Raw genomic sequence first — 18,604 nt, 5'->3', positions numbered from 1 at the left:
ACATATTAACACAAACTCGTAAAGATGCCAACATACAGGACCACATTCACAATCATTCAGAATTCATGCATCATAACAGCTAGTAAGCTGTGAGTAATGATTTTCTCCTAAAGAGCTTAAACAATTTCAAGTATGATTTTATCGCCTAAAAACTTTCTAAAGTGAGGAGGGAACAGGAAATTATTCTCTGTTCTAAGAAGAGAAAGCTGAAGTACGGATGTAGCAATAACGTAAAGAATTTCTGGTTATTTAGTGAGCTAGTGATAAATTCAAAACAATAAACCCAAGAGTGATGCCTCATATTCCAAGCATCTCTTCACTACCTTTCAAGACAAAACAACGGTACAACTGGAAATTTTAAACTGCACATGTCATTTTCCTGAAGAGCTTTAGTTTTATATAATGAATTACTCCAGAAGGATCATTAAGAAGTAAATGTTCGGGTAAAAAAGGAAGAGTATATTAACTTATCAAATTCTGACTCTCAAAGGTTTGTACAGTTATTACCATGAGAAGAAAAGACAATTGAAAATGCTTGAGTGAATCTTTCAGGTGTTACCAATGCCCAAGTTCTCAAATAAATGAACAAAAATAGTTATTATATGTCTAATAAAAATTTAAAAACTTTATAATGGATAATTTAAAACATTTCCAATATATTTTACCAATCTAGAAACACTTGTGCTACAAAAACACTGTGCTGAAAACTGATGCTTATATAGTCCCATGTGTTAGGTTTTCAAATAACTTATTTTACAAAAAACAAAGTCATCATTCACATGAAAAAACACATTAATGCATTCTTAAGGAAGTGGTGATCATAAAACCAAAAAATAAAAAGGCAAAGACAAAGGAAAATAGCTAACGAAAAAGCCAATTACAAGAAAAATACTCATTTAGTAAGCATCAGTTTAACAGATCAAAACAGGTGCATAGATTTTTAAAAAGGTTAATAAGCAATTAATCTTACATGTCAATTTGTAATGAAAATGTCCAACTTATGATAAAATTAATGTGTACAAAGTATAACCAATAACATACACACTTAGGAAATGAGCTCCGAAGTGGAAATACTATATAGAGCTTTTGGTTTAATACTGACACCGATCACCTGTGTTAGATACAGATCTCAGGACCACCTCTCATTACACAGTAGCTTTGAAAATGGATGAGGGAGATGATATCTCTGCTGGGGATGCAAGGAGGGTAATAACCTCCAGATGGATATGTTATAAATTAAAAAAAAAATCGTGATCTATAGGTTGTGATAAACTTCCTGGCCTGTGTCTTTTTCTCCCTAGTAAGTAGATTTTTATGAAGGGAAAAAAGAAAATGGCAATAATTTGATCACTGAAAACATATGATAACCACATGCAAACTATTTCATTTTCATTGCAGTAATAAAAAATTTCAAAGAAAGGTGATTATATAAACTTACCTCACCAACTAAGGGGGTGTGTTGTTTTTGTGGACTTTGCGATGCTTTTTGCTATATACCCCACAAGAAAGGAAAGTTGGTTAGAATTTGGAACATTGGAAATGAAAAATTCTATTTATTAAGTAACCATTCACATTAATTTCTGTATCTCTTATGTATGACACTTTTCTAAATTAACTGGTTACTAGATGCCACCCTTTCCTTAAGTAGCTTATATTTTAAATGCGGAAAAGCAGTAAGCTGATATACAGTACTCTTCTGTGTATACAAGCATCTATAAAGAGAACATTTTAAAAACTATGCTTTTCAAAATATGTACATGGATAAAAACATATTCACAGAGTAGTGATCTCTCACTAAATTCTCTCAATGAAATCATCTTTCTTTCTCTAATGGCTTCAAATATTACACCAATGCTAACAGCTTTAGCTCTCTCCCATCAGCCAAATTTCAGGCTTGTATTTTCAAATGTTTGTGGAAACTGTCTACCTGGAAACCCCACTGTCATCTTACGTTCAACATAATCAAAAAAACCCTTCCATTTCCCATAATAACTGGCTCTTTCATTTAACTTGATAATTTCTATTATTACGTCAATTAATAATCTCACAATATCTGCACTGTGTTTTATAATGTGTTCCTATACACAGTATCTCAAGTGATTCTTACTCTGTGAGATAAACACCATAATCATATTCTTTAAAGATGAAAAAATTGAGGATAGAGAGTTTATATGGTCTGTGCAAGGTCACAAAGTAAGCAGCAGAACTCAGATTTGCACCTATGTCTTCTAACTCTAAATCTGACCTTCCTTCCACAAAGCTAATTCCCATTAAAACCATTCTTGTAGCCTAAAAATCTTGCTCTGGAACCTTTTTTTCCCCATTCATTGTCAATAATTTTTCAACATTCACTACACATCTATGTATAGGACATAATGATGCTGCTTCTAAAAACTCTTACTGTTATTTTATAAAACACTTTGTGGTACCAAAGGGTGTAGCACATACCATACTAATAAAAGTACTAGGTGCAGCCACAATTATTCTGAAATAGCTGATATTTAACTGTTAAATATTACACAGATAAGGAAAATAAAGGCATAGAATGGCTCTGTAACTTTCCAAAAGTCAAGCATATACCTAGTAGGAAAGCTAGATTCAAATTCAGATATTTCTGATACAGGACCTTACCACTGGACAACACTGCTTTTCCTTAGGAAACTTAGAGATTGTCTAGTTGTATGCCTTCATCTAATTCCTGCAATTACTCTCTATTTCATTTTCTTTCGTTCCTCATCTTTTAATATATTCTAACATGAGATTAGTTTCTCAGAAGTACCTTCCCTCTCATATTTTTCTCCTACTTAAGAACTAAAATGGCTCTTGTCTGCCTAACTGTTCAAGATCAAACTCTAATTTGACCTTTAATCAAGGCTATCTACAATGTAATTATCTCTTACTAATTATGTTACTTCTACATAAGGCAAGCTAAATGAGTTATTTCATATAAAATGCATAGAACAACACTTAGGACATAATATGTGTTAGCCATTATCATCAACTGAGAGTCAGTATAGCATTCTGGTCATAGACCAGGGATTTGAGTCAGCCTGTCTCCCTTTCTTTTTTCCTTCCAGTTTTATTGAGATGTAAGAATCTTCCTGCAATGTGGGAGACCTGGGTTCGATCACTGGGTTGGGAAGATCCCCTGGAGGGGATGGCAACCCCTTCCAGCATTCCTGCTTGGAGAATGCCCAAGGACAGAGGAGGTTGATGTGCTACAGTCCATGGGGTCGCAAAGTGTCGGACACAACTTGAGCGACTAAGCACATAATTCACACATAGTGTTGTATTAGTTTAAGGCGGAGAGCACCATGATCTGACTTATAGAAGTCATGAAATGATTACCATAATAAGTTTAATGAATATTTACCATCTCATACAGATTCAAAATAAAAGAAAAAAAATGATGAAATGATGAACTCTTAGGATTTACCTTCTTAACAACTTTCACACTTAATATATATGCTGTATTAATACATTACATCTCTAATTCTTATTTATCTTATGACTGGAAGTTTGTACCTTTTAGATACCTTCATCAAATTCCCCCTCCCCCATGCCATGCCTCTGGTAATCACAATTCTGACCTCTTTTTCTATGAGTTTGTCTGTTTTTGAAGTATAACTGATCAACAACACTATATTAGTTCCTGGTACACAATATAATGATTTGATATTTCTATATCAAAGTGATCACCATGGTAAGTCTAGTTACCATCAAGAGTTTTTTTTTTTTAAGAAACTATTTATGTTCCATCCGCTTCATTTCCATTTTCTATTCAGTCTGTCTTGATTAGAATCTTTGCTCTGCCACTTACTAGCTGAGTATTTAACCTTAGGAAAACTCTTATCCTCTCTGGGCGTCAAATATCATCATTGCAGGCTTCATACATTTGGAAAAAATGTAAGAATTTATTATGTGTATGGTAGTTAAAGAAGATACACTTTGGCTAGAGTTATGAAACAAGAGAAAGCAATGAGACAATGAGTGATTCATCTGTTCAATCATTTAAAAAGTATTTACTGAGCTTTACTGTTGGCTAAGGCATGGTTAGACCTAGGGAAACATCAGTGAATAAACATGATAGAAAGAACATGTCCCTTTCTTCATGGAGTTTACAGACAAATGGGAGAGACAAATACATACATATGGGCCACACCACTAGGCTTGTGGGATTTTAGTTCCCTGACCAGGAATCCAACCAGGGTCTGTGGCAGTGAGAGCTTAGAGTCCTAACCACTGGACCACCAGGGATTTCTTGAGAGAGACATATATTAAACATGCGAAAATATAAATAATTATTTTAAAAGAAAAAAAAAATCTAAGGTGATTGCAGAACAAAAAGATGTAAGTAAAACAGGCCAAAAAAGTGAACCAGATTTAGAGACAACTACAGAGTCTGTTTAAAACAGAAGTATTAATAAGGATTATTAACTGAGTAGCTGGGAAGAAAACAGAAAGGAAAGAACCTAAGATGACTAAAGTATTAAGCCTGTGAGCCTTGAAAATTTTTGAGGTAAGGAAGTTAGTGATAGGTTCAGATAACAATAGTTTAAATCTTCATGGTACTTTACAGTTTACACAGCATTTTCACTTTCATGATGCACTAGAGACATAGGAAACAGCAGCTGGACAGTAAAGTGATACGTCTAATGATAGACAGCTCATTAAGAGTAAGAGATTGTCACTGTCCTAAAAGCAAGATCAATCACTTCTGATTATCCTCAAGCCCATCCACCTTTGAGGACAATTAATCTAATCACAAAAGGAGACAGTTATACTATTTACTCAAGAATTCTTATGATTACCAATTTTTTTTCCCCATGAAGGCAATAAAGCCTGACAGCCTCTGTGAAACAAATATGCACTTAATTCTTAGCAGCTTTAGGAGCACCATTCAAAGAACCCGAAGAACTCACCTTGACAAAGTCCAGGACAGCATCTCTCTGAATCTGCTTGGTCCTTATTTTCTCTTCCTCATACTGGAGGGCAGCAAGTTGTGCCTCTCTCCGAGTACGTTCTACTAATTGTTCTCTTCTCCGATGAAGTTCCAGGTCTGTCTGTGAAAACTGGAACAAGAGGATCATTTTGCATATGCAAGCAGGGATAAAGATCAACTTACAAATATTCTTTATCAATTTTGGGAAACTACTGCTGACCCAAGCAACTTTTACTCTGCATTTACTGAGCATTTCTTCAGATGTGCTTATTGCTAATTTTTTCCCATTTCTGCACTGTGTTCTTATATGTACTATAAAGACTTATTTTCTCTCTGGTGTCTAAAACATTGCTACTCCTATCAGGTGCACATATTATATTAATTGTAGATTGAAGACACAGGTAATAAAATTTATAGATGTTTGGGAATTAACTGCAATTTAAGTATTATAAAAGAAGAAAATCATCTTAATTTAAAGAGAAATTAAAACTGGAAATTTTTTTTTTTACCTGATTGTGACTTGGTGATAGTGATAAGAGAGAAGATGGCTCAGCTGGAACCCTGATCCAAAAAGGAAAAATAGAAAAGAAAAAACTCTTTGATAAGACAGATAAATAAAAGATAAGTGGAATTTTACTGTTAATGTAGCTTTCTATTAATCAGCAGGCAAACTGGTCAACATTGAAAGACCAACTGCATTTTATAAACTTGAGCCCAAGTCATTAAATTAAGCTACAGGAACACCTGATGTCTCCAACTCATGTTTCACATGATGATACCACTGATCAAGCTATACATAGCAAACAACTGTCTATGTCAGCCAGTGCTGATGACAGTTATTTGAGATCACTTTTCAAATAGTATTGTTTCTTTACAGCTCACAGAACTACATCTTCTTTATTACTAGGACTGAAACAAGATCATGTACATAGAGATGGTTTAAACACAAAGCCACTTTATCAACACAATTCTGGAATACTACAGAACCTGTAACTTTATGTGTAGAGCACATCTACTCCCATTTTTAACTGAAGAGCAATTTTAGTACTAAAACTGAAGATTTTGTTGATTTTTATCTTTAAGAAAAATATGAAACCTGATTTGATGCTTAAAAAAAAACAGTAAAATTTGCTTTTCAGTTTTATCAGTGTTAATTCTTATATTTTGGTTTATTTATTTCCTGTTGTATTTCCTAAAGTTTAAAAATATAGTATGTAAGAAAACAAAAACTTAAGCTAGTCTATTGTTCTTTCATGCTATATTTTTTTCTCATATTGGTTCCAAATCTTTGAAGTATTCACAAATTTTTTTTTAATTTCTAGGCATTAAAAAAAGTTTGACAGAATAAATTGTTTATAATTTTTAAAAGTAACAGAATAAATTACTTAATGGCTACCAAATAAATTACTTAATAACTTCCTATACAATATTTAAAATAATGTTAAAGGTAGAGATTTAAAACTTCCTTAACTTTCTATTAATCCTCGCCAACTTTTATCCTAGCACGCCTAAACAGAGCATACTCAGTCACAGTCTTGCAAGAAGAGAGAGGAGTGTATTGGTAGGATAAGATTTTTAACTGAGATATAACCAATAAAGAATGAGAGATGAGTGACTCCAGGACCATGTACTAGAATAACTAGCATTAAGTACAAGTTTGTCCCAAATTACCAACTTCACTGTTAACATTTCTTAAAGCTTTTATTGGCCATCTATAAACTATACCAGAAAGGATCATATAAAACCATCTCAAGTGGGTGTATGTGCCCTGATTTGAACATTTTTCTTTAATGCTTTTTAAGCAAAACTTTTTAATATACATCTTCTTTATATCCTTATTTATTTATCCCCTTTTTTACACCAAGCTTCTTTAAAAGTTGGTTGAATTCACTGTTGCCACTTCATCTCATCCCATTTTAGTTTGAATCCACTCCAATCTGGATCTGTCCTCACAACTTCACTGAAACTGCTCTCTTCAATTTGGGGGATTTACATGTCCAAATCCAATAGTTATTCTCAGCCCTCACCTTCCTGAACCTATCAGCGGTATGTGAGATTTGCTTCTCTCTCTCCCCACATGTCTTGAGAATGTCTCTTCACTTAGCCTCTGGGACATGACATTCTTTCTCCTATTTCCATAACCATTCCTGCTTGTCTCTACTACCATACCATTGTGATCATTTCATACGCTAGCAAGGTTATAGTCAAAATCCTTTAAGACAGGCTTCAGCAGTATGTGAACTGAGAACTTCCAGATGTACAAGCTAGGTTGTGAAGAGGCAGAGGAACCAGAGATCAAATTGCCAACATCTGCTGGATCAGAGAAAGCAAGGGAAATCTAGAAAAACATTTACTTCTGCTTCACTGACTATACTAAAGCCTTTGACTGTGTGGATCAAAACCAACTGTGGGAAATTCTTAAGAGAAATGGGACTACCAGACCATCTTACCTGTTGCCTGAGAAACCTGTATGCAGGTCAAGAAGCAACAGAAATGGACACAGAACAACGGACTGGTTCAAAATTGGAAAAGCTATGTATTGTCATCCTGCTTATTTAACTTATACACAAAGTACGTCACACAAAAAGCTGGGCTGGATGAATCAAAAACTAGAATCAAGACTGCCAGGAGAAATATCAACAATCTCAGACATGCAGATGATACCACTCTAATGGCAGAAAGCGAAGAGACGCTAAAGAGCTTCTTGACGAGGATGAAAGAGGAGAGTGAAAAAGCTGGCTTGAAACTCAACATTTAAAACACTAAGATCATGGCAACCAGTCCCATTACTTCATTACAAATAGAAAGGGAAAAAGTAGAAGCAGTAACAGATTTTATTTTCTTGGGTTCCAAAATCACTACGGACGGTGACTGCAGCCATGAAATTAAAAGATGCTTGCTCGCTGGAAGGAAAGCTACGACAAGCCTAGACGGCATACAAGCAGAGACATCACTTTGCCAACAAAGGTCCGTATAGTCAAAGTTATGGTTTTTCCAGTAGTCATGTACAGATGTGAGAGTCAGACCATAAAGACGACTGAGTGCCGAAGAACTGATGCTTTTGAACTGTGATGCTGGAGAACACTCTTGAGAGTCTCTTGGACTGCGAGGTCAAACCAATCTATCCTAAAGGAAATCAACCCTGAATATTCACTGAAAGGACTGATGCTGAAGCTGAAGCTCTGATACTCTGGCCACCTGAGGTCAGAGCTGACTCACTGGGAAAGACTGAAGGCAACAGGAGAAGGCAGCAGCAGAGGATGAGATGATTAGATAGCATCACCAACTCAATGGACATGAACTTGAGCAAACTCTAGGAAACAGTGGAGGACAGAGGAGCCTGGTGTGCTGCAGGCTATAGGGTCGCAAAGAGATGGACACAACTTAGCGACTGAACAATAAAAACAAACAATCTAGTTTTTTGTTTAAGCCTTAATTCTCTCCCCTTCACTCTAAATTTATCTATCTAGACCTGCTTACTTGGTAACACCACTGAATTTCTAGCAGCATCTCAAGTAGAACATAACCACAACTTAATTTTCATCTCACTCTTCAAAACTGTTCTGCCTTATTTACACTCCTTAGTGTTCCTTGGGAGAAGGCAATGGCAACCCTCTCCAGTATTCTTGCCTGGAAAATCCCATGGACGGAGCAGCCTGGTAGGCTGCAGTCCACGGGGCTGCACAGAGTCAGCCACGACTGAAGCGACTCAGCAGCAGCAGTAGCAGCAGTGTTCCTTGAACACACTAAGTATGTTCCTCTATCATGGCTTCTGCTTAGACTGTTCCTCCCCTAGATAGCCAGAATCCTTGATCCCTCTCTTTGGGGTTTTGATCAAAATATCATTACCTCATAAAATTGCTCTTGCTTTCCCCTCAAACTGACTCAGTATTAACTCTTTCATCCTGCTTTATTTTTCTTTGTAGCACTGAGCAGAACCTGACAAGTATTTGTTACATATATTTGTCCGTTATTGCGTTGTTAAAGGTTAACTACGTGACATCAGGGACCTAGAACATAACCAGACTATGCTGGTTATGAAGACTATGCTCAAGAAATATTGTTTAAACAAATGGCAGTGGTATCTTCCTCTCAAAAATACAGGATATTGATACAAAAATACAGGTTTGTAATTATTCATTTTTAAATCTTGAACTTATTTGAGAAACCAGAACTGTACCTCTGTACCTCTGTATGACAGACTCTGAACTGCCCTTCTGCTTTTCTTTGTTCAGGATATCACATTTAATATAGTAGCTTTTCTAGTTTTGTCTATGTAACATGAAACTAAAAATATCCAGGTACTTCTTTAATACTATACTGCTTCCAGTAGAAATTAACGAACTTCATAGGACATAGCCTGACATTATCATCTCTCCTGAACTAAAATGACAATCAGGTTATTTGTGAGCCCTTAAAATTTTTTTTTGATATATAAAATAAATGGCAGTTTTGTTATTTTAACTAAAAATTTATTTACTCCCTTTTAGCAAACAGTTATAAAACACTTCCCAATTTATCATAATACTCTTAACATACCTCCTTAACTTTCTTAATCCTCAGGCAGTGTCTGTGTGTGGGGGGGAGGGGGAGGGAGGAAGATATGTACATGGTGGGTGATGGGAGGGGAGAATTGGGAGGAAAAAAGCAAACAGCTTTTTTCCCAGCAGTGACCAACAAGCAAGTAGCAATCTAGAAACTAACTCAATTCCTTTCAGTCTTTGTAACAGAAGATTGATCGACACTTTGTAGGTTAACATATTCCTCAGGTTGGGAAGCCCCAATGGCTCAAGAGGTAAAGATTCTTCCTGCAATGCAAGAGATGCAGGAGCTGCAGGTTGGATTCCTGAGTTGGAAAGATCCTCTGAAGAAGGAAATGGCAACCCATTTCAGTATTCTTGCCTGGAAAACTCCATGCACTGAGGAGCCTGGCAGGCTACAGTCCATAGGGTCGTTAAGAGTTGGATATGACTGAGCACACACATGAAGCAATGCAACATTACTCAGGTTACAGGCAAGTCTTGTGAGCCTGAGAGTGGCCAGCCATTCTGAGGTGATTTTGTTTTTCTAGGTTCTAGTTCATGATTCCATTTGAGGAGGATAGGAACTCTGAAATTTACAGCTATTTCCCAATACCTAAAAAAGTGCTTAGCACATATGAGATATTTAGCAACATGAGGTATGTATTGATCTTAAAGCTCAACTGATGACAGGGATAAAGTATGGAGTTCTTATCCAAAAACTGTATTGATCTAAAGATTTGAAACACCTAGTTAACAGTAATCACTGATTCAGTTTCTAGCACTGTGGCAGGTTACATATTCTGAATGACTCTTCCAATGGAAACAAAAAAACTGTTCAATAAAGTAATCTTTTAAAATGCACTGCTGAAGTGCCAAAAAGAAAAAAAAAAACAAAACTCACAGATTCTAAAAAGAAGTTAAAAAACAGGAACTCTGGATTAAGGTTTGGTAGGCAGATTTTTGGCACTCAAGATCTCCTCCCCTAGTATTACTCCAATAAATACATTACATATCAGAAAAGGACTCTGCAGATGAAATTAAGGTTACTAATTGGTCGACCTTATCCAGGTGGGCCCAGTATAATCATACAAGTCATTAAAACCAGAAGAGGAAGGCAAGAAGAGTTTGTGAGATGTGGCAGAAAGGGAAATCACATTTAAAATGTGAAGATCTGACCTGTCACTGCTGGCTTGAGATGGAGGAAACCATGAACCAAGAAATGTGGGTGGACTCTAGAAGCAAAAATGACTCCCAGCTAACAGCTAACAAGGTAATGGAGACCTCAATCTACAACTGCATGGAACTGAATTCTGCCAGCAACCTATATGAGGCTGGAAGTGGATTCTCCTCCAGGGTCTCTAGGTAAGACTCTATGCTAGCCAACACCTTGACTTTGGCCTTGTGAGGCCCTAAGCAGAGAACCAAAACAAACCTGCCCAGACTTCTATCTCTCAGAACTGTAATATAATAAATAGGTGTGTTTTAAGCAACTAAATTTGTGGTAATTTGTTATATAAGGGTCAGAGACATTACTTTGCCGACAAATGTCCATCTATTCAAAGCTATGGTTTTTCTAATAGTCATGTATGGATGTGACAGTTAGACTATAAAGAAAGCTGAGCACAGAAGAATTGATGCTTCTGGATGGTGGTGCTGGAGAAGACTCTTGAGAGTCCCTTGGACTGCAAGGAAATCAAACCGGTCAATCTTAAAGGAAATCAGTCCTGAATATTCATTCATTGGAAGGACAGATGCTGAAGCTCCAATACTTTGGCCACCTGATGTGAAGAACTGACTCATTGGAAAAGACCCTGATGCTGGGAAAGACTGAAGTCAGGAGGAGAAGAGGACGACAGAGGGTAACATGGTTGGATGGCATCACCAAACTGACGGACATGAGTCTGGGCAAGCTCCAGGAGTGGGTGATGGACAGGGAAGCCTGGCGTGCTGCAGTCCATGGGGTCTCAGAGTTGGACGTGACTGAGCGACTAAACCTAACTGAACTGAAGCGTCAGAAAACTAAAACTTTAGTAAGGCAATTGAGCCAAAAGCTGGCTTTCGCCTTGAGGGTGTGTGTCATATCTGGAGATCCTGAGCTTTACTTATAATGGACACAGAAGGTAGGAGGGGCCAAAAATAAAGCAGAGGTCTATCCAACATGGGGAAATGTAACAAGAAATCCCCACATGATACTGGAATCTCAAATAACCACAGTTTCAGTAAAGGGACACACTGGCAACTAAAAGGTCATTTTGAGATAAATTTCAAAGACATGAAATGTGTCTAAATCTTCATGAACTAACAAGATTTAAAAAGGCCAAGTTATAAGATTTCTTTCTTTCATTATTCTCCCTACAGTTTCATCTATAGCTCAGCCTTCTAAACAACTTTAATATCCTGTCAAGTATAAGTAAAGAATGATGGATGACACTTTCTACACAACAAATTTAATGCTACTTAAAAACAGACTTATCAAGACTACTTTTTTAAGATTTCAAAAAAAAAAAAAAAAAAAAGGAAGCAAAAAAATCAAAGGCTGAGAATTTTTCAACTACTGTGATACAGTTTATGAAAGAAACTTTTTGGAGTTCAAGAATAAGAAGCAGTACTCTTGAGGAAAAAAAAAAGCAGCAGCAGCGGTATTCTAAATGATCAAGCTAATTTTAGAAATATCCTGTGAGGCAGTAATTATAGATAAAAGATTACTTCAACTGAGATGGGAATGAAGAATATATTGTTTTCTCTATTGTTCTGTCATCTAATCAAAAGTTTAAGTAAAATCGCTGGACTCCTGAAATTCATGTAGCCCTATTTATGCATAAATCCAGATATATCATTATAAACTTTACAAAGTGTCTTCAAATAATTATACAGATAGTGGTTTAGGTAATCTGAATTTAGAATCAGCAAGTCAGTTTTACTTCTTATTTTACAGCACAAAGGTACATTTCATTTAGCTATAAATACATCATATTTAAAACACGTAGTATCTAAACACCTTCATTATACATATATCTACACAAAACCAAAATAATTTCATGCTCTTACTACCGAGTTTTAAGACAGAAACAAATGACTAGCACTGGTTTTTCAAACCTATTTTGATGTGAATATCTTCTCATGTCTTCTGTTTTTTGAAATTCCCTCATGGGTATTGGCTTTATTGGTGAACCCTAGGCCAAAAACAGAAAAACAGATCAATTTAACACATGTATCCAGAAAAGTGTAATTACACAGTTCACATTTCAATGGCATTTAGGGGTCAGTATATTATATTACACTAAAAATATTTTAACAAAATCTTGGAATGTGAATTTTCATGTTTAGAAGAATTATAGGCTATATCACTGCTTTGGTAAACAGAAAACTGTTCACAATCCAAAAACATTTATTTTTAAAAGATGTAGATTTTCTTCTCACTGTATTTTATGATTTATAATGACCATACAGTAATATTTACAAAACGATAAGACGTGAAAGTTGGAAAGAATCTTAGAGGTCATTGAGCACAAATTCTCCTCTAGAACAGGAACTCCTACTGATCCTATCCTGACTTTTGCTCAGCCTCTCTTGACTATTCCTGGTAACAGGAAGTTCACCGGGGAGATTACATTTCTTTACTTCATCATCATCATAAATTGTACTTATGTTAGACAAATAGTCCTGGGGATGCTAGTAGAATATCAAGATAAAAAGTAATTTCTTCCTTTTTCTTTAAATATTTATTTACTTATTTTATTTATTATTTATTTATTTCCCATCCATTTATTATGATGGGTCTTTGCTGCTGCACGCAGGTTTTCTCTACTTGCGTAAGCGTGGGCTACTCTTTGTTCTACGGTGCGGGTTTCTCACTGAGGTAGCTTCTCTTGTTGCGGAGCACAAGCTCTAGGAGTGCTGGCTTCAGTAGTTGCAGCATATGGGCTCAGTGGTTGTGAGATACTGGCTTAGCTGCTCAGCAACACATGGGATCTTCCTGGACCAGGGATGGAACCAGCATCCCTTGCACTGCAAGGTGAATTCTTTTTTTTTTTTTTTGCAAGGTGAATTCTTAATCACTGTACCACCAGGGAAGCTCAAAAGTAATTTCTGTTTATGGTAAAATATGATATTAACTGGGACTTCCCTGGTGACTCAGCGGTAAAGAATCTGCCTGTGATGCAAAAGATGCAGGAGACTCAGGTTCAATCCTTGGATGGGGAAGATCACCTGGAGAAGGGCATGGCAATCCACTCCAGTATTTTTGCCTGGAGAATCCCATTGACAGAGGAGCTTGGGAGGGCACAGTCCACAGGGTCGCAAAGAGTTGGACATGACTGAAGTGACTTGAACACGCACAGCACGATGGTATTAATTAAGGCTTTCCTGCTGGCTTGTGGTAAAGAATCTGCCTGCAATGTAGGAGACCACCTGCAATGTAGGAGATGTAGGTTTGATCTGTGGGGTGGGGGAGATCCCCTGGAGAAGGAAATGTCAACCCATTCCAGTATTCTTGTCTGGAAAATCCCATGGATAGAGGAGCCTGGCAGGCTACAACTTAGTGACTAAACAACCACCACCACCATGGTATTAATTAAAAGAGAAACAGTGGCAGATGATAAAGAATCTGCCTGCAATGCAGGAGATCTGGGTTCAATCCCTGAATCAGGAAGATCCCCTGGAGAAGGAAATGGCAACCCACTCCAGTATTCTTGCCTGGAGAATTCCATGGACAGAGGAGCCTGGCAGGCTACAGTCCACGGGATCACAAAGAGCTGAACATGACTGAACGACTAAAACACACATTTATAAACTGAAGGGTAAAGGTCATTTAAAAAAATTACTGATGAAAACTTAACTGGTTTAAGTTATATGGCTTATATACTGAAAAATATAAATCAAAGATAGAGACATCATGTATTCTGTCAAATGAGAATCTATAAAAACAAAATAATCCTACTTGAACACCAAAGAAAATCATCAAAATGGGTATTCTAGAAGGGAAAAAAACCCAACTTATTCCCCCTAAAAATCAATTGTAAAATTATTTACAGTCTATCTCCAAGAAACAGGTACATCACACATAACTAGAAAATCTTAGGTGAATTACTCCAAAGGGCTAAAGCTGATTCCTGTAAAGTATGGGCGTAAGGATCATACTAAATGAGACACAATTCTAGAATCTGGATGAGAGAATATTTATTCTAATTTTAGTGAATTTGACTTTTTAAGTAAACAGAAATCTCTCTTAGTATGCTACCATCAGCGACTTATCACCCAGGTTTTACAATACTGTGATTACCTAAAATTACTGCAAGAGGTACATGAAATTTTTGTGACAAAAATGAATACAACATTAGTTTAATTAAAAAAGTAAATATGTTACAGTCTATAAGCCATACCCCATTTTAAAATAATATTTCTATGCATGTGACAGGTATTATGATAAAACTTAAACAATAGCAGAGCGTTTAAAATCTCAAATAGTTTTTAACAACCCATTTTTAGGCAGTATCCAAGAATATAAAAAAAATTTCTTCACTGGTTATTAAACCACTTAAAATAATACTGCTTCATTTTATTTTTATATATGGGTGGTGGTTTAGTCACTAAGTCGTGTCCAACTCTTGCGACCCCATGGACTGTAGGCCGCCAGGCTCCTCTGTCCATGGGATTTTCCAGGCAAGAATACTGGAGTGGATTGCCATTTCCTTCTCCAGGGCATCTTCCTGACCCAGGAATTGAACCCAGGTCTCCCGCACTGCAGGCAGACTTACACAGAAGTCCTTAAGAGCCTTATGACAGAATCATAAAGACATAATAGGTAGATGGAATAAAAAAAGATTACAAATTAGCCAATGTAATGGATTAAAGAAATGATATTACAATTTTTCACTGGCAGTATAACAGGTATTTTCACTTTTACTAGAAATACCTCATCTACACAGGATAATTAACCATAAAATAGTCAAAGAGAAAGACTACAAGAAAAGAAAAAGGATTCCCTTTAAGATTATAATGTTGGCATTGTTAACTTAAATGTTATTGCCAACTAGATGCCCTTTGCTCTAGCAGAAATGCTTATAGTCTGAACCACAAGTAGTTTCATTAATCACCTGTACACATTGCTATCTGTAGGCTGCAGGACTTTGATTCATAGCAATGGACGTTATCGGATGGTTTCATCTTTTGAGATGTTAGTCACCCATAGTCAACCATGGTCCAAAAATATTATATGGAAAATTTCAGAAACAAACAATTTGTAAGTTTTATACTGAATGCTGTTCTAAGCAGTGTGGTAAATCACAAGCTGTCCCACTCCATCCCACCTGGGTTATGAATCATCCCTTTCACCAGGGTATCCTGCCTGTTAGTCAGTTAGTAGCTGGCTCAGTTAAGTTTCTCTCAATTATCAGATTGTCACAGTACAGCAGTGCTTGTATACAAGTAATCCTATTTTATTAATAATGGCCCCAAGTACAAAAGTAGTAATGGTGGTAATTCAGATATGCCTGAGAGAAGGTGTAAAATGCTTTGTTGAAGTGAAAAGGTGAAAGTTCTTGAATTAATAAGGAAAGAAAAAAATTGTATTCTAAGGTAAGATCTATAGTAAGAACAAAGCTTCCATCTGTGAAGTTGTGAAGAAGGAAAGAGACATTCATGCTAGTTTTGCTACTGCACTTCAAACTGCAAATGTTACACACCCACAGTGTGTGTAAATGAATGCTTAGTTAAGATGGGAAAGGCATTAAATTTGTGCAGTGAGATAATGAGAGAGTGTGAGTGTGCACACATCCAAATTCACATAATTTTTGTTACAGTATACTGTTGCAAATATTTATTAGTTATTATTCTTAATCTCTTACTGTGCCTGATTTATAAATTAAACTTTATCATAGGTGTGTATATATAGGAAAGAACAGTATATATAGAGCTCAGTACCATCCATCCACTGGTGCTCTTGGAATGTATTCCCCTCAAATATGGGGTGGGGGGAATAACGTATTTATCAAACTTTAAATACAAGAGTGTCTTTTGAACCAACAAAAAATACTGTGTTCAAGTCTTCAGATAGGAAAACCAAGCTTTTTTTTTTTTTTTAAAAGAATGATAATAACACTCTATAACATGTCCCACTTGAAGTGACTATTCGCTATTTCTAAAAGACTAAATACATCATTCTTCAAAAAGGCCCCAAGTGTTTCTCAAATACTCTCTGCTCAGAGTCTGGGACCAACTCCAGACATTAACATCACACACACTGAAGTGGAGCCATTTTATTATGCTGACTAGATACACTGAAGAATGCTATTTCTACTTGAGACCCTTGGGGAACTGGCAGAGACTTCGAAGTGGGCTGAATGCTCATTTGTTTTCTAAGGCAACTCAATGCTCCACTATAACAGACACCCAGGAATTTTAATGGCAAACAATTTATATTCTGTGTGACTTAGCATAAAAGCACCAATATAATTAAGCTCATCATAAAATTCTATGGTTGAGTTAGTATGTTGCTCCAAAAATCTGCCGTTGGTTCAATTCTTAATTACTGACCAAACTATGATTTATCAGTTAATAAAAAAGCATTAAGAATGACAATAAAAAGCATCATATTCCTTTGCATTTTCTTAAGATTTCTCTTCTTTAAAATTCTGAAATCTGTCTTTTTGTTTGAAAAATAAATCTCAACTTTACTTAAGAATACTGTCTGATTTTAAAAATAGTTTGAAAAAGTAAAAAAATTGGAACTAAAGATAATAAAACAAATAATTGAGCCTAAACCAACAAATTACTGATATGACAGAAATTTAGACTATCATAAATTGTGTTTACTAGGGGATGGCAACAAATTTAGGTTTAAATGTGTATACTACCTCATGAGAGATTCGCCGTTGTTCAATATACGCCATAAACTGCGAACTGAGGCTGTCCGAGTCCAGGCCCTTGTGTGGTCTCACCTCGTCCTCGTCTTCCTCCGCAGTACAGCTGTCAATGTAGTCAATCTGATCCAGATCATGTTCCACTGTCCACATGACACACACACACACACACACACACACACACACATCAAAAAAAAAAATTCAAGTTAGACAGCCAACAAAAAATATTAAATTGCATTCTTTCCTTTTCCTTAACGTTTTCTATTCTGAAAGTGGGAAGAATAAGTTTAAATTACATAAGCCTTTATCATTTAGTCCATGGTCACTCACAAGAACAGGCTAAAGAAAAGTCCTAGTCTTGATTCACTATAAAGAATGCAGTAATTGGTACTAATTAGTAGACTTTAGACCTCTAGTATTTCTTTTTTCTTTGGCTAGCTCTTGACTATTTTAAACAAGCTTGACTCTGTGAGACAAAAAGAGAAAGAATAACTTTTTAATGTTGAAGGGTATATCTTCTTTTAGGTTTTGTTTCATTTTTTTGGATGTTTTAGGTTTGGGGCTTAATCATATCTCTTTGAATAATTAGGCAGAAAACCTAACACAATCAACTCTAAATAAAAGTGAAAAGACAGGAGCAGAGACTTGGTGATAAAAAAATAGATACTGATGACTGTTCCCCTTATTGTAACTGCTGTCCATTACTAGAAAAAAAGATTTTCCTATTTAGAAAACTATTTTTTACAGGTCAGTATTGCAGGTATGTTGCAGCAGTTTGTGGATGGAAGGGAATCATTTGAGGAATTTTTGCTTCTCAAAATGCTCTGGGGTGAGAAGCACATAAATAAGATTCAGATGCCCTTGAAGAGCACAATTTCAGATGAAAGACGAGGCAGACATCAAGAAGACACTCAATTTCTAAAAGAGGTCACACAATGATCACAAAGAGAATCTTTAAAAAGGAGAATACGTCTAAGAAGACCATGGTTAAATCAAGATTAGCAAAGATCAGGCTTCCCCTATGGCTCAGTGGTAAAGAATCTGCCTGTCAATGCAGGAGACACCAGTTTGATCCCTGATCCAGGAATTTCCCACATGCCGTGGAGCAACTAAGCCTGTGCACCAGAACTATTGAGCCTGTACTCTACAGTCCCGGAGCCACAACTACCAGCCCATTTGCTGCAACTATTGAAGTCTGAGCATCCTAGAGCCCACACTCCGCTATAGGAGAGGCCAGTGCAACAAGAAGCCCACACACTGCAGCTGGAGACTGCAGTGTA

At 36.3% G+C, this 18,604-nt stretch overlaps 1 protein-coding gene across 6 annotated transcripts in view; it reads right to left on the bottom strand.

Annotated features, from left to right (window-relative positions):
- Positions 1-18,604, bottom strand: part of LRCH3 (leucine rich repeats and calponin homology domain containing 3) — a 98,558-nt gene that overhangs the window by 25,445 nt on the left and 54,509 nt on the right. For all 6 annotated transcript variants that reach the window (XM_043875263.1, XM_043875264.1, XM_043875266.1 and 3 more), the window contains exons 9-13: positions 17,319-17,467; positions 12,562-12,638; positions 5,452-5,503; positions 4,923-5,072; positions 1,439-1,489 (exon numbers count right to left, since the gene is read on the bottom strand). In XM_043875263.1, coding sequence (XP_043731198.1) covers positions 1,439-1,489; positions 4,923-5,072; positions 5,452-5,503; positions 12,562-12,638; positions 17,319-17,467 — 479 coding nt within the window. The remainder of the gene's footprint in view (positions 1-1,438; positions 1,490-4,922; positions 5,073-5,451; positions 5,504-12,561; positions 12,639-17,318; positions 17,468-18,604) is intronic.

This window comes from Cervus elaphus, chromosome 19, assembly GCF_910594005.1.
Source record: "Cervus elaphus chromosome 19, mCerEla1.1, whole genome shotgun sequence".
In the NCBI taxonomy this organism is placed as follows: Eukaryota; Metazoa; Chordata; class Mammalia; order Artiodactyla; family Cervidae; genus Cervus; species Cervus elaphus.
This window is presented reverse-complemented; position numbering and strand designations above follow the sequence as displayed.